General features: G+C 42.6%; 1 protein-coding gene across 1 annotated transcript in view; it reads left to right on the top strand.

Annotated features, from left to right (window-relative positions):
- Positions 1-1,054: 1,054 nt before the first annotated feature.
- The window catches only part of ST6GALNAC5 (ST6 N-acetylgalactosaminide alpha-2,6-sialyltransferase 5), a 169,116-nt gene continuing 156,672 nt past the window's right edge, over positions 1,055-13,498 (top strand). The window contains 3 exon segments of the mRNA XM_025871960.2: positions 1,055-1,340; positions 2,161-2,310; positions 2,312-2,383. Of these exon segments, the coding sequence (XP_025727745.1) occupies positions 1,326-1,340; positions 2,161-2,310; positions 2,312-2,383 (237 nt within the window). The 5' untranslated portion in view covers positions 1,055-1,325.

The raw sequence follows: 13,498 nt of genomic DNA, 5'->3' as shown, positions 1-13,498 counted from the left end.
GATACCAATAATTTTAACTTTCTTAATACTAAGTATGGGAGGATGCCTCATAAGTTAAAAATAGTTCCTGTTGTATCACCAGTGGAGCAATGGATTACTGAAGATTAAAAAAATGATTGTAATGCCTTTTTTGGCCTTGAGAAAGCTCTTACTGTGCCTATGGTTCTGTTGGCCGGCTGATCATTTCCATCTTAATGTAATCTTTAACATTACGCTGCTACAGGTGAGGTGTTAATACATTAAGACAACTATTCTCGCTGAGCAATTTCACAAGAAATATGTCTTTAACTAAATTAGACATTTAACAAATGCCATTTGTAATTCAACGCAGGGAGCAGAATGTCCCTAAAACAAGTTATTGATGTGAATTCCCCAACATAAGACAATAATTTTTAAAAAATTTTAATCGACATCCTAAGGTGAAATTATGTACTGTCAGTGCAGTAGGCCAATATAAGGAGAACCCCAAAGTCCTTAGGAATCTTAAAAAATAAGCAGTAAGCAGTTTTATCTCTAGCAGCCAGAAATCTTTCCTCACAATTAGGAAGAATCTACAGGTCCAGTTAATCATGTGGCAATGATGTGCGGAATGTATCTAACACTTTAAAATCATTTAGATGAATGCTAGAAACCTCAAAGTTCTGTGAGAAATATAAATTGTAATATTTAAAACAAGTAAATGAATTAAATAATTTAGATGAAGATTTAGATATAAAGGTTGCAACTGAAATAATTTTTTGGAAAAATTATTTCCTGACAGATTTCCCCATGCTATGAACATAAATGCAAAAACTATAAATAGGGCTACTGACATTTGGGCAGTTGACTTGTTTTTATCAAAATTACAAAACAGAATTTAGTTTGCAGATTTTCAAATGGCTATGATGTTCAGAATCCGATTGGGTTCTTCTCCCTTTTTACTTGATGACTTCATAAAAGATAAATAAGCCCTCGGACCAATAGGTGGGTACACTAGCACGGTTAACTCTCTCGCCCCAGAAATTCCACTAGGCTGAAAAGATTACTATTTGGGGGCGGGAAGGGGGGGGATGCAGAGGTCTTTAGGACCCAGCAGGCGGCGGCAGGCGGCAGTTGTGTAGATCACTGAGAGACTACGAGGGTCCGGTTCAGTTTTAATTCTGTCTCTAATCTCTGCAACAGCCGCGTTTCCTGGGTCCCGCGGCTCTCCTACCCACTCAGCCGCGGCCAACGGCCGGGCGAAAATCAGAGCCGCCCGCCCCCCATCACCCACCATGGAAACCTTCCAAGAAAAAGTGGCTCCGGACGCGTGTGCCTGAGGATTCCTCACAAAAGAGGTGCCCAAAATGAAGACCCTGATGGTGAGTCATTTGTGGCAACTCCTCTGGGCAGAGGTGGAGACCCCCAGACGCAGCGTCCCCGGGGCGCACCCGAGAGCTCCAGAGGCGCCTAACCCTGCGCCGCGAGGTCGCCTGTTACAAAGGGACAACTTTCCACCTGCTCCGTGTCCCCTTCCGGTTCTCTGGTTCTGCCTGGCTGGGAATCCCAGAGCCGGGCTGGGAACTCGGGTTGCTTCGGCTTCTGGATCTCAGGCAAGAGGTCTGGGGACCCACGGAGAGCTGGAGAAGCGGTGGAGGGGTGGACGCGTGGCTGAGGGGATGGGGTGGTGCCCAAAAGCAACAGCCTGGCAAAAAACTAAGAGGGGCGGGGAAGGGGGGATCTTTGCAGACTTTCTTGGTTTTCTTGTCGGATTTCAAACTTGCAAGAATCGCCGAGGTAGAGCCCCGCGCGTCCAGAAAGGGCCGGGTGCAAGGGCTAGAGGTTCCAGCAGCCGAGCTAGGGGAGGGAGGCCCCTCCTCAAAGTACGAGCCCACCTCTGCCCTCGCCGCTAGCGCGCTTTCCCTCGCGTAGCCGGGCGCCGCGTACCACCTGCCCTCTGCCGAGAGATCTGGGAGGTGGCGTGGGCCGGGAGCAGCTACGCTCCCGGGCATCGCCTGCCGTACGCGCGAGGACGGTGCCTCCCCTGCCCCGGCTGCGCGCCGAGGGCTAGGACGCGGGCCACCTCCCTCCAGCCCTGGACTTACCCCGCGCGTCTCACCGTCTCGCGCGTGTCCCCGCCGGCGCGCTCCGCCGGGGTTGGCTCTCAGCGGCTCTCCTCTGCTCTCTTCCGCCCGCCCGCAGCGCCATGGTCTGGCTGTGTGTTTGGCGCTCACCACCATGTGCACCAGCTTGTTGCTCGTGTACAGCAGCCTCGGCGGCCAGAAGGAGCGGCCCCCGCAGCAGCAGCAGGCAGCGGCGACCGGCAGCGCGCAGCCGTCGGCGGAGAGCAGCCCCCCCCCCGAGGCCCCGGGCCCCCGCGGGACCGCAGCCGCTGGACGGATACCTCGGCGTGAGGGACCACAAGGTGACAGCTCGCTCGCCAGCGCGCACGCCACCCAGCCTGGGGATCCCGCACACCTGAGCCTGCCCCTTTCCCGGGGCTGGGAGGCGCCGTGAGTAGGTGCCATTCGGAGGCTGGAAGCGGGAGCGGACCCACTGGGGTGGGGTGGGATAGTTCCTTCTTGCTGTGAATTCCCGTTTGGAGTCGGAGGTAAAGTTTTTCAGGGAATAGGGGTGAGACGAGTGGACCCAAAGCCCCATTTCCTAACAGGAACCGACCCTGGAAGTAGATCTGGTCCCCAGAATTGCAGCCGCGGGTGGGTGCTGGGTGCCTGAAGCGTCTGGTTTGGCCAGTCGCGCCCTGGTGGGAGGAGAGCCGGGATGGCGCGAGTAACGGCCGGAGCATTGCCCCGCCGGGAACTGGAGGGTGAGTAGCAGTCAGTCCGCGGCCCCTGCTCGAAGATTCCCCTCTGATCTCGGCGCTTCGGATTGCTCTGGGCAGAATCAGCGCAGCCTTGGGGAGCGGTCCCAGGCAAGCGCGGAAGGCTGGAGGCACAAACTCAGCTTTCATTGGCTTGAAACTCATCGTTGAGGGCCTGTTTTTCTCTGCCTTCCGGGAAGCCGTTGCATGGCTTGTCTAATAATAAGATGATTTTCTTTAATTGAGCCTCCTTTCCCCCAAATAATAAATCTCCGGTTTCAGTGTGCGAAGCCTCTGGGAGAATTCTAATCAAGTTTCCTGATTCTGAGAAGATCTTTTAATACAGTTTGAATATATTCCCCATTATTTGAAGCTGCTAATATGTTTTTATTAAAACACAATTACACTCTGTATCTGCTCTATAAAGGCTAGAGGATTTCTTGAAACCACCCAGCTATTCCGCATTTTACATTACTAGATTTTATGCTTGTGAACCAAAGTATTATTTAGCAGGTGGTCCTTTTGCATGAAAAGGTGGGTCTTACCGTTCATGAAAAAGTCAAAAATTTTTTAAGTGGCAATCAGAATATTTCCACTCATTTGTGCAGTACATATTGCAAAAAGGATTTTGGAGGGTAAAAATTTAAGGCAGGACCCAGCTGCTAGGGATCCTTGAATGCCTGTGGAAAAAAACAACATACCATGAAATGTGGATGGGTGGATAGATAGGCCAATAGGTATAATGTATAAGAAATGCTAGATATAAAACAGTACTGTTAGGGTACAGAAATGAGAAACATCACTGCCCTGGAAGGTTTAAGGAAATTCTCTCTGAAAAGGTAGACTTTGCACTGGGGAAAATTTGGGGAAGCAGAAAAAAGGAAGGGATTTCTTTAGGAAGTGATTTGGGGAGTGCAGAGGGGGCTCGTGATAGAATCTTGAAATCAAAAGTAGAGAGGGTCGTCAGTTTTTCAATAACAGTTTCACTTTCTTCTTTAAGATGTTGGTGGATTACACTGTGTATGTGCAAGCAACCTATAAGGGCTGGAGTTCTAGAAAAGTTTAGACATCGGCTTCTGACTGGATGGATGTGGTGTTTATGTGTAACTGGTATAGGATGAATATATTGAACTTGGTGGATTTTCATGGTGTTGTTTAGTGGAAATGGCTATATAGCACTTGTGAAGCTTTGATTAATGGGGTGTCGAAAGGTAAATTTGCTGAAAGCTTTGATCTGCCTTTGGAATGGTATTCCTAATACTTTCCTTCCTGTGTTCTGCTGGATGGACCACAGCTGAGACTATTGATAGCATAAGGCAAAATATGATGCCCTCGTGTTTGTTTTTAAAAACAGTGTTTATTCACACAAATATATTGGATTCCCTTTTCCGTGTATCAAAGTACTATTCATTAAAATGAAAAACAGCCCCTTTTAAAAGAAATGTTGAAACTCAATATGAGAAATCATGATAATCTATAGTAAAGGGTTTTATAAACTGTGAAGTGTTATATGGATGATAAACGTGTGAACGTCCTTGGAATTCTTTTTTTATTTTAAAGATTTTATTTATTTATTTGAGAGAGAGAGAGAGAGAGCACATGAGAGGGGGAGGGTCAAAGGGAGAAGCAGACTTCCTGCCGAGCAGGGAGCCCGATGCGGGACTCGATCCCAGGACTCCAGGATCATGACCTGAGCCGAAGGCAGTCGCTTAACCAACTGAGCCACCCAGGCGCCCCGTCCTTGGAATTCTTAGCAGAGAATTATAAATGTGACCAGGAAGATCTTTGCATCTAATGAATACCAGTGGAATTCTTTCAAAGAAAACCAACGTGTCATCAAATTCCATACTCCAAGGATTCAACAGAGTTTACCCCACCCCAAGCAAAAGAACAAATGCAAATCTTAAAATCTATGTCTCTTCTGTAGGCATTATCCCAATTGTCCCACTGAACCACATGTAAACTTCTACTCAAAGTGTCATCATTTTACTGCTATTATTTACCTGGCTAGAAATTGGGTGAAGTTTCATTTCTGATGGCTATAGGGAGGTATATGTAGTGTTCATGTCCTCTCCAAAAGTTGCTATTTACTTAGGTTTACTTAAGATCTTCCTATAGTCTTGCTTAGGCAGAGGTGGAAATTTGTTAGAATATTGCTAGGATTTTTTTTTTCCAGATTAACCCAGGGGAGGGTAAGAAATCAGGATTTTCTACCCTTACTATGTTGCTAGATGATACTCTGATTGCTTTTTTTTCATTCTCATATCAGGCCTTAGAAAAATGATAGGATGTGCTGGATATAATGACCACCAAGCCATATACTACTGCATATTGAATCAGAATTCCAAGAGACTTTTTATTTGCCATTGATTTACAGAATCTGGAGAGAGTTACAGATACTATTTAGGAAAATGTTCACATCTCCATTGCTAGAGGTCCCAAAGTCTGATAAATATGTAGTGTTTATGTTCAGTTACATGATGGTATTAACATTATAACTCTAAGATTAAATTCAACAGGTGGTGCTAATCCCCAGCACCTGAATTTCTCAAATTACAGGCTGTCTGCAATGATTGTCTTGTCTCATACGGCTGCAGACTAAATTACTGTTGAGATTAAATCACTATGTGCTTTTGTTGAAAGACATGCTGCAAGTCAGGCCGGTGATGAGCAATGTGTGTTGAAGCTTAAAATATCACTTTCCATGGTCATATTCTCTACTTGTTCACAAACGATGTGAGCTGAAATTGTAATTCTAGTGTGACGGAGTGAAGGCTACTTGGAGTTTCTTGTGATAATGAAGACCTTTCATTTTCTGTTAGAGAGATTCTTGCTCTTCATTTCCAACCCTTTTCCCCAGATCCTTTCCCACAAATGTTTCACCAACTCATTTCAATCTTGTTCATGTCTGTCACTGCAGGTACTGTATCTCTATCCTGCCATTACTGTTGTGGTCCCCAGTTTTGGAGCTACTGATTTCTAACCAGATCAGCCAGAAAAGAAAAGAAGTCAATTTTCATGGCTTTGGAAACCTTCTGTATTTAGAACTACAGCATAATGTATAACCAAACTAAAGCACGTGAGTGCACGTGCATGCACACGCGCGTACACACACACACACACACACACGCACGCACAAACACTGAATCAAGCAGCCTTCGGAGAAAAGGTCCAATTCTCCCAGCAGAGTGGAAGGGGGGGCATGGAGTGTATTGTTTCCAACCTGGATCTGGTCTGGATAGATAAAGTCATTTGCCATCTGGTGGACCCTGTGAAATGAAACCAAGAGCCGAATCCCATTTCCAGTGGACAGGAGCCCTTATCATAGGAGGCCCACTTGTCACCTGGGCTGCCCTTTTCTGAGATGGCTTATGAAAGAGCAGTGATCAATGGGGTCTGAAGCTGAGCTACTATCTCCTTGCTTCAGTAGTAGCTCCCAGGAATGGATTTTATACATACTAATAACATGCTTGTCCTTGGTTCTTTCCCTCCTGAAGCACTCAGTTATTCAGACAAAACAGAACTGCTTGGAGGTAACAGTATGTTTGCTATTAATTCACAGATGTCCAACTGGAGTGATAGGAAAAGTCAATGCGAGAGTTGAAAAATAATTCAAAACCAGAAAAAAAGGTGCATGCCATATAACTTACTTAGGAATTATGGAATAAGTATTCTTCTTTTTAAAAAGTATATAAACTCTCAAATGTAAGTTTGCACCATTTATTAGACCCCATTTTATAATATTTGAGGCAGCCAATCAACGATAGATAACTTGGATCTCAAAATCAAAGTGAGCTAATTTTCAGTGCTCAGGTACTAACAAAATGTAACTTGTCAATGGTGATAAGACCCTGTTATCACACATCGTCAACCAAAAAGAATTATAAAATGAACTGTTTTTCATGGGTGAGGAGTTGCAATAATGTGGTTGCTTTTAACAGGAGAAATGTTCATATAATATTTGTTATAATACATAACCTTAATTCTGAGAGTCAGGAGTGTTTCTCCAGCTTCCCAAGGAGTAATGCCAAGATACCCCCCCCTGCCAAAGTCCAGACCACACCTGGTAAATGAGTCTGAGCTGGCTCCCTCTCCACTTCTGGGCATTCTGTCCTCTTTGCTCGTCCTTGAAAACTCATTGTGTCTCAGGACCTTTGCACTTGCTCTCCCCTCTCCCTGGAAAACTCTTGCCCAAGATTTTGTACATGGTTAGCTCCTTCTGGTCATTCAGTCCTCAGATCACATGTCATCTTCTTCTGGACAACACTCTTTAAATAGCTCTCTCCGTAATAGTCATTCTCTATCACATTAGCCTGTTTTATTTTCCTTATACTAGTTAACAATATCTGAATAAATCTTAAAGTTATCTTTTCTATTGTTTGTCTCCCCCCCCTTCCCAGGTAGAATCTAAGTGCTGTGATAGCAAAGTATTTGTACATCTTGTTGACCAGTTTAACTCCAGGCCCTAGAATAATACTTGACACTTAATGAGCACACAGCAAGTATTTATTGAAGGAAAGAAGAAAGCAGAGTATATGGGGAGAGGAGATTGTGGAGAGGGATAAAGCTACCTCACCTTATGCAAAGTCTTTTCTCTATAAGAAACCCCAATGCAGTCCCAAGGCCCTGGTATGTCTCATCTTTCCTAATTTGGTTTACTACTACTACACTAGTAATAATAATGGAAGGAAGATGAAGAAATGATTTAAAACAAGAGTCTTTCAGAATGAGATTTAGCAGTTTACATTTTAACAGGCTTCCCTTACTACTCTTGTGCACATTAAAGTTTGAGAATCATCATTTGAAATGTTTTTAATCATCATGTGTAGTTCTATAGCCAATTTGTTTCTGGATTTTTGAACTACTCATAGCCCTAAGTAAATATTCATTGAAGGCCTAATAGTTGCAAAATTGGGTATTCTGGAGGAAGAACATAGTGCCTACCATCAAAGAATCTTTGATCTAATTGGAGAGAAAAGACAAAGAAGCAAGAAAGGTTAAATAATAAAGCAAGTACTGAATAATAATACGAAACCAGGAAACAATAAATCAAGGCATTGACACTAAAAAGGAGGCAATTTCTGTGATCTTTCTCATCTATAAAGTAAGTTAAATACTATTATTAGTTTAAAAGTTACAAAACTTTCAAACTAAAATTGCATTTTTTAGCCCTTTTTTAGTATATGTGTGTGTGTGTTTGTGTGTGTGTGTATGATGTGCAATGAATACTTAGTAAACAACTTGAATGACAAAGCAACTTCAAAGTGGATAGATTTTAAATTCAAAATATTCAGTCTCTTTATGATTTTCCTTTAGCATGGTGTAGGGTCTCCTGGACTCTTGAAGGGAGCTAACCCTATTGCCCTGTTCAACTGTTTCTGTCACATGGTGACCGTGTTTTCCAAACCAAATCTCATACCTCATGGTATGATAAAATTTGTGTTGGCCACAAGACAGAACATTTGCCATCAGATCTGTCCTGGAAACATGACATCCGCTAGAGAGGGGACTTTCCATAACCTCTAGGGTCAAGTTGCAGTGCACTCTAATTCCCTTCCTGTGAATGCCAAGATGAAGGAAGATTGGAGATGAGAAAACACTGTGAAAAATTAAAACCCATTACTAATCAACAAACCATTGAAGCCTCCTGTACATCTACTATATACTCTTTGAGCAGCTCTGAAGGATCTTAAGTATAGAAAGACAAGGAATTTTTATTTCTTAAATAATGATATTATTATCCATACTCTGTGAACCTGATTCAAGAGAAGAATTCCCTTAGAAGTGAGTTTATGATCAAATGACTGATAAAAACTTGAGGGTGGGGGTATTTATGAGATGCACTCCAGTTCTTCTTCATGAGCTCTTTACTCCTAAACTCTTAGTCTAGGTCTGGGACAAATAAATATTTCTATTGCATACTCTAGTCAATATGGTTTCCCAAATAAAAGTGACAGGCATGCATATTCTTTCAGTTTAGACAGCATATCTTCAGGGAAACCTTCCCTGACTTGTAGCCCAGGTTAGATCTAAGCTGTATGTTTTGTCTTCTTAGCCAGGATCCCATGGTAATACTTATTCCAGCTTATTGTTGTTTCTTGTCTCAGATTGTCTGCCTTCCCTGCTCTACAATCAGCTCTTGGAAACTGGGGCTTTTTTTTTTTCTCTCTTTCTTGTCATTGTATTCTCAGGCTTTAATATAATGTCTGATATAGAATGGGTTTTCAGTGAGTATTTGTGGAATAAATAAGTATATCTATATAAGGATTGTAATTTCTTCTAAACTAAAACCACCTGAAAAATTTCTATTTGGCACTATGTCATAAATATCAATTTCCCCTGCCACAGTTTGTAGTTCTGTAACTATTGCATTTCTATGTACTTGTACTAATCAGATCTCTTAAAACATACTCAGAGTTTTGAGCTGGAAGGAAACCTTGAAAATTACCAAAAGGAATTCACAAGTGCTCGTGTGATTTGCCCAGAGTCTCCAGTGAGTGGCAGAGCTGGGGCTAAAAATGTGGGTCTCTGACATGAATGTCATTACCATAAGGAAAGTTCAGTGCCAATATATTCTCAGCAATGACTCAACAATATTTGAACAGAATTTATTAAAATGAAGAGCCTAGGCCTACCCAGTTATTGGAAAGAAATAAATATTTAAATATCTTATTATTCTGAAATGAATATGAGAATATGGATAGTTAAAAAGAGCTTCCACCAACCACTGGCTTAGCAATGGCTACTTGAAAAGCTTCATAAAATGCATGGTATCCAAGTAATTAGAACAATTTGCAAATCTGAGTCAGGTTTGCCTTTAAAAAGTAAACCAAGCCAAAAAGAGTGCCATGTTATCATTTGCGGAAAAATGTCATGAACAGACCACTTGTTTAACTGAATTACCTTCTCCACAGTGGGGAAGAAAACATAATCAGGAGACTCAGTTAAGCAAGTGTTTGAAACACTGCCATTCTGCAAGTAACCATTGACTCCTCCTACGTTCTGAGATGTAATACCTACTTTGAGATAGAATTACTTTAGGCAGATAAGAAACCATTTTACCCATAGTAGGGAAAATTAACCTTGATAGCTGTTGTAGCTCAGTATGAAAACATAACTTTTTATTATATTCTCTTTTAACGGCTATGAAGGTGTCCATAGTGTTCCTGGGAACCTCACAGAGTCTGAGAACTCTCTGGCAGACTGAAATGCAGAGTTATGTCATTTTTTTAATAAGAAAGCATATTCTGGAAATTAATTGTACATATGGGACTTCTCCACTGACTGAACTGCATTATTGCATTTCTAATTTACAGATCTGCTCATGTTCCTTGCATGCCTCCAATAGCTTCCCATTACCGAGAGGATCAAGTGCAGACTCCACAGGAAGGCTCACAGGCCTGATAGGGTCTGTCTGGCCTAGTTCTCCAACCTCACTTCCCTTCTGCCTAAGCTCCACACACCCAGGGAATACATCTTGCTGTCTCATGTTTCCCTGCTTTTCCTCCAGCATGGAATGCCCTTTCTCCTTTTATCTGCCAGGAAGAGAACTAACCATTCATTAAGATCTAGCTCAAGTATCTCCTTTCCAGAGTCTTCCCCCATGTAACCTCTGTGCAGAGTAGATCCCACATTCTTTTATGCCAGCCTTGCATTTGTCAGTCAGTTACTTATTGACTGAGTACCTATGATGTGTTAAACACAGGGGAGGGAATGAGAGGAAGGACCTAGTCCTGACCACAGGAAAGTCACAGTAGAGGAAATACTATAATTACTATATGTTGGTAAGTGTTAAAATATTTTCTGTATCTTGTATATGCCTCTCATCACACAATATTGTGGTTATTTATCTACATGCTTGTCTCCCTGACTAGATTGTGCCTTTTTGAAGCCAAGGAACATAACTTAATCCATTGTGGTACCTCCAGACCCTAAAACTGTATCTCATATATGTCAAAACTCAATAAATCTTTGTTGAATGTCGGATGAAGCAGCATCCTGTTGTAACTGTATACGATAGGAAGAGATTTGAACAAGTGTGGCTAATAGACTTACTAATCACAGGAATAGACAGAAGTGATAAGTAGGGGCAGAAGGACTTCACATACATGACATATGTATCTTTAATTTTTGGTTCCCCTTTAAATACAGAGCGTCATCTGCTGACCCTTCAGAGTGGTAGTCCAGGCACTGAATGCCCATGTTTGAGGACAGTATGGTATCATGGGAGGCAGGGGAACATACCCAAGCTTTTTACTTGTTGCAAGGTCTTTGGCAAGTCACATAACATCTAGGCCTGAGCTAATCTGTGGCAGAGGAAGAGTTAAAGTAAATTCATTAATTACTTTATTTATCAAATAATATTGTGTACCTACCATATACTTGACACTGTGTTCAAGACCCAGGAGGCAACACCAAATAGGTGTGATCCCTGACTCCACGAAACTCACATCTTTTGAGAGGCAGATAAAAAGACATGAAATTAGAGTGCAGATTTGGATATCAATATTTACATGCTATGGAGGTTAGATTTTATCCTAAAAATTTTGAGGAAGTCTTTAAGGGGTAAATTGTAAGAGTGACTCCAGTCAGGTATGTCTTCCAGTGGATTACCATGGCTTCAGCATGGCACAGGTCAGAGGAGTTCTGGGTGAGGGGAAGAGGGCCAGTTAGCAGACTGTTGCTGTGATCTGAGTGAATGATGCTGGTGGCCAGAGGAGGAAGAGACCCTAAGTTTCTGCCCACCTTAGGTTGGTGTGGTTGCCCACCCTACGTTGGTGTGGTTGCCCACCCTGCCATGTCAGTGCAGAGAGTCTGGATGCAGCTCTCAAACAGCAGGTTAGTGGTTCAAGACTGCCTCTCAGGAGTTAGCAAAGAGAGTTGGAGGGTGACCCCAGATGGCACTCCAACGTTGTCTAATTTTGAACCTCACTGTGTATCTTAATACCGCATACTGCTTGAGCAAAATAATGGTGTTGTGGTTAAGGCCAAAGCAAGCCGTTTGTGGAGACTCCATAATGCACACTTGGCCACACCAGGAATTAAAGTTTACATCTGCAGCACAGCCACTGGGGTGTGGGATAAATGTGCTGCCAGAGAGGGACTCTTATGTAACAGTTCTACTCAGGAGAGACTTGCTTCTAGAATAACCTTGTCAAGTTTTTGCATGATAAATCTTACCAGGTATAGATATCTTGGAAGTATGAGGTAGAGAGTGATTTCCTCCTTCCTCTCCCACAGACTTACAGAAAGAGCAATTGTCTTTCATCTAAATCACTTGTTAACAATTTCTAGGAAAAGTCAAGTTTCTATTTCACTTGCATCAGAAAGAAATTGGCCATAAATTAATGGAAAATTTGTCAAGAGGGAGTCTGATTCTTAATTCATTAAAAAACATTTGATTGGGAGCAAAAAAAAATGTATGTATCTGAATGAACTCTGTTTTTATGGGTCCCATATGTGGGGTGACTTGGCCATGTCGCACCTGCCAGGCTGTTGTCCGGGATTTGCAGTTGTCTCTCATTACCCATTACCCATAGTGTTTCCACTCTATACTGCAAATTATAAAGCTGGTTCATTTCATTTTTACTTCACTTGTTTCAAAGTTGTGAACAAAGTGCAGGAAGTGATGACATTCGCCCAGAACATGGAAAAGGGAAAGGGGATTGTAGGAATTTGTCTGTATTCACTACCAATGCCCCAGCCAGACAGAACAAAGCTTTGCTCTGATGCTCGAGCCACCACGAATCCCTTGAAGAAATATGCCCATTATTTTTATTAACAACTCTGTGTGGTTCGGGCTCAGTTTGAAATGTGATGAGTCTTTACCTCAAAAGTTCAGAAATTTAAAGTTAAGAGAGAGCTGTCCTAGAGAACAGGGTATCCTGACTGAATGGGCCTGCAGTAGTGAAGTGTAAAGATAAAGTAACGGGACCCAGAACCAAGAATAAGGACCAGAGCAAGAAATCACACGAGTTGTTTCTTCACTATTAGCTTAGGGGCCCTCTTTCTGGCCATACAGGCACGAAATGCTGACTGGGTTCTAGTAAGGGTGGCTTGTCATGGGCTCTGTAGTATCTAGGATGAGATCACAGTTACTTGACATCATTACATTTAAATGTGATTTGATGTGCTGTTTGATAACAGAACAGAACATCAGAGGGCAAAGGAATCACTTTGTCAAAAATAAATTCCCGTGACCAGGATGCACAAGAATTGGGGAGAGTGGCAACCAGGCTTTTTTTCTGAAATGAGCACCATAGGATGCCTCTAAGATGAGTAAGCTCATGTCCTCAAGGGAGTTATGAATCTCAATACTGACTGGTCTGCCAAGTGAAGGGCCGTTCTTACTGGGCCCACAGAGCATCCTGATGGTGTCTCATCCACTAGAAGATTTAAAGGATGGAAAGGGGACAGACCTTAATTTATATATCTTCCGGGGTATTCTGCCAACCTGTGAACACCAAAACTCGGTAGCATTCCATGCAAATTATGCCCGTAGACCATATTTGAGAGCATGGAAAGCTTTCGATCTGGGAAAAGCTTCCTCTGCATCATCCCCACTGTAGCATGTTGAAAAAGAAATAAGGAAGAAGAGAGCCAGACGGCTAGTTCTGAAAAGCAAACTTAACCCCCTGCCCAGTTGTAAATGCATTGTCTTCTCAAAACGGCAAAATGTAAAAAGAAAATAGCAATTATTTATAAACCTGCCACCAAGAC

The sequence above is a fragment of the Callorhinus ursinus genome, unplaced genomic scaffold (assembly GCF_003265705.2).
Source record: "Callorhinus ursinus isolate GAN/ISIS: 27379988/994484 unplaced genomic scaffold, GSC_fseal_2.0 scaffold9, whole genome shotgun sequence".
Taxonomy (NCBI): Eukaryota; Metazoa; Chordata; class Mammalia; order Carnivora; family Otariidae; genus Callorhinus; species Callorhinus ursinus.
The sequence above is the reverse complement of the archived record's forward strand: the minus strand, read 5'-3'. Positions and strand labels throughout refer to the sequence as shown.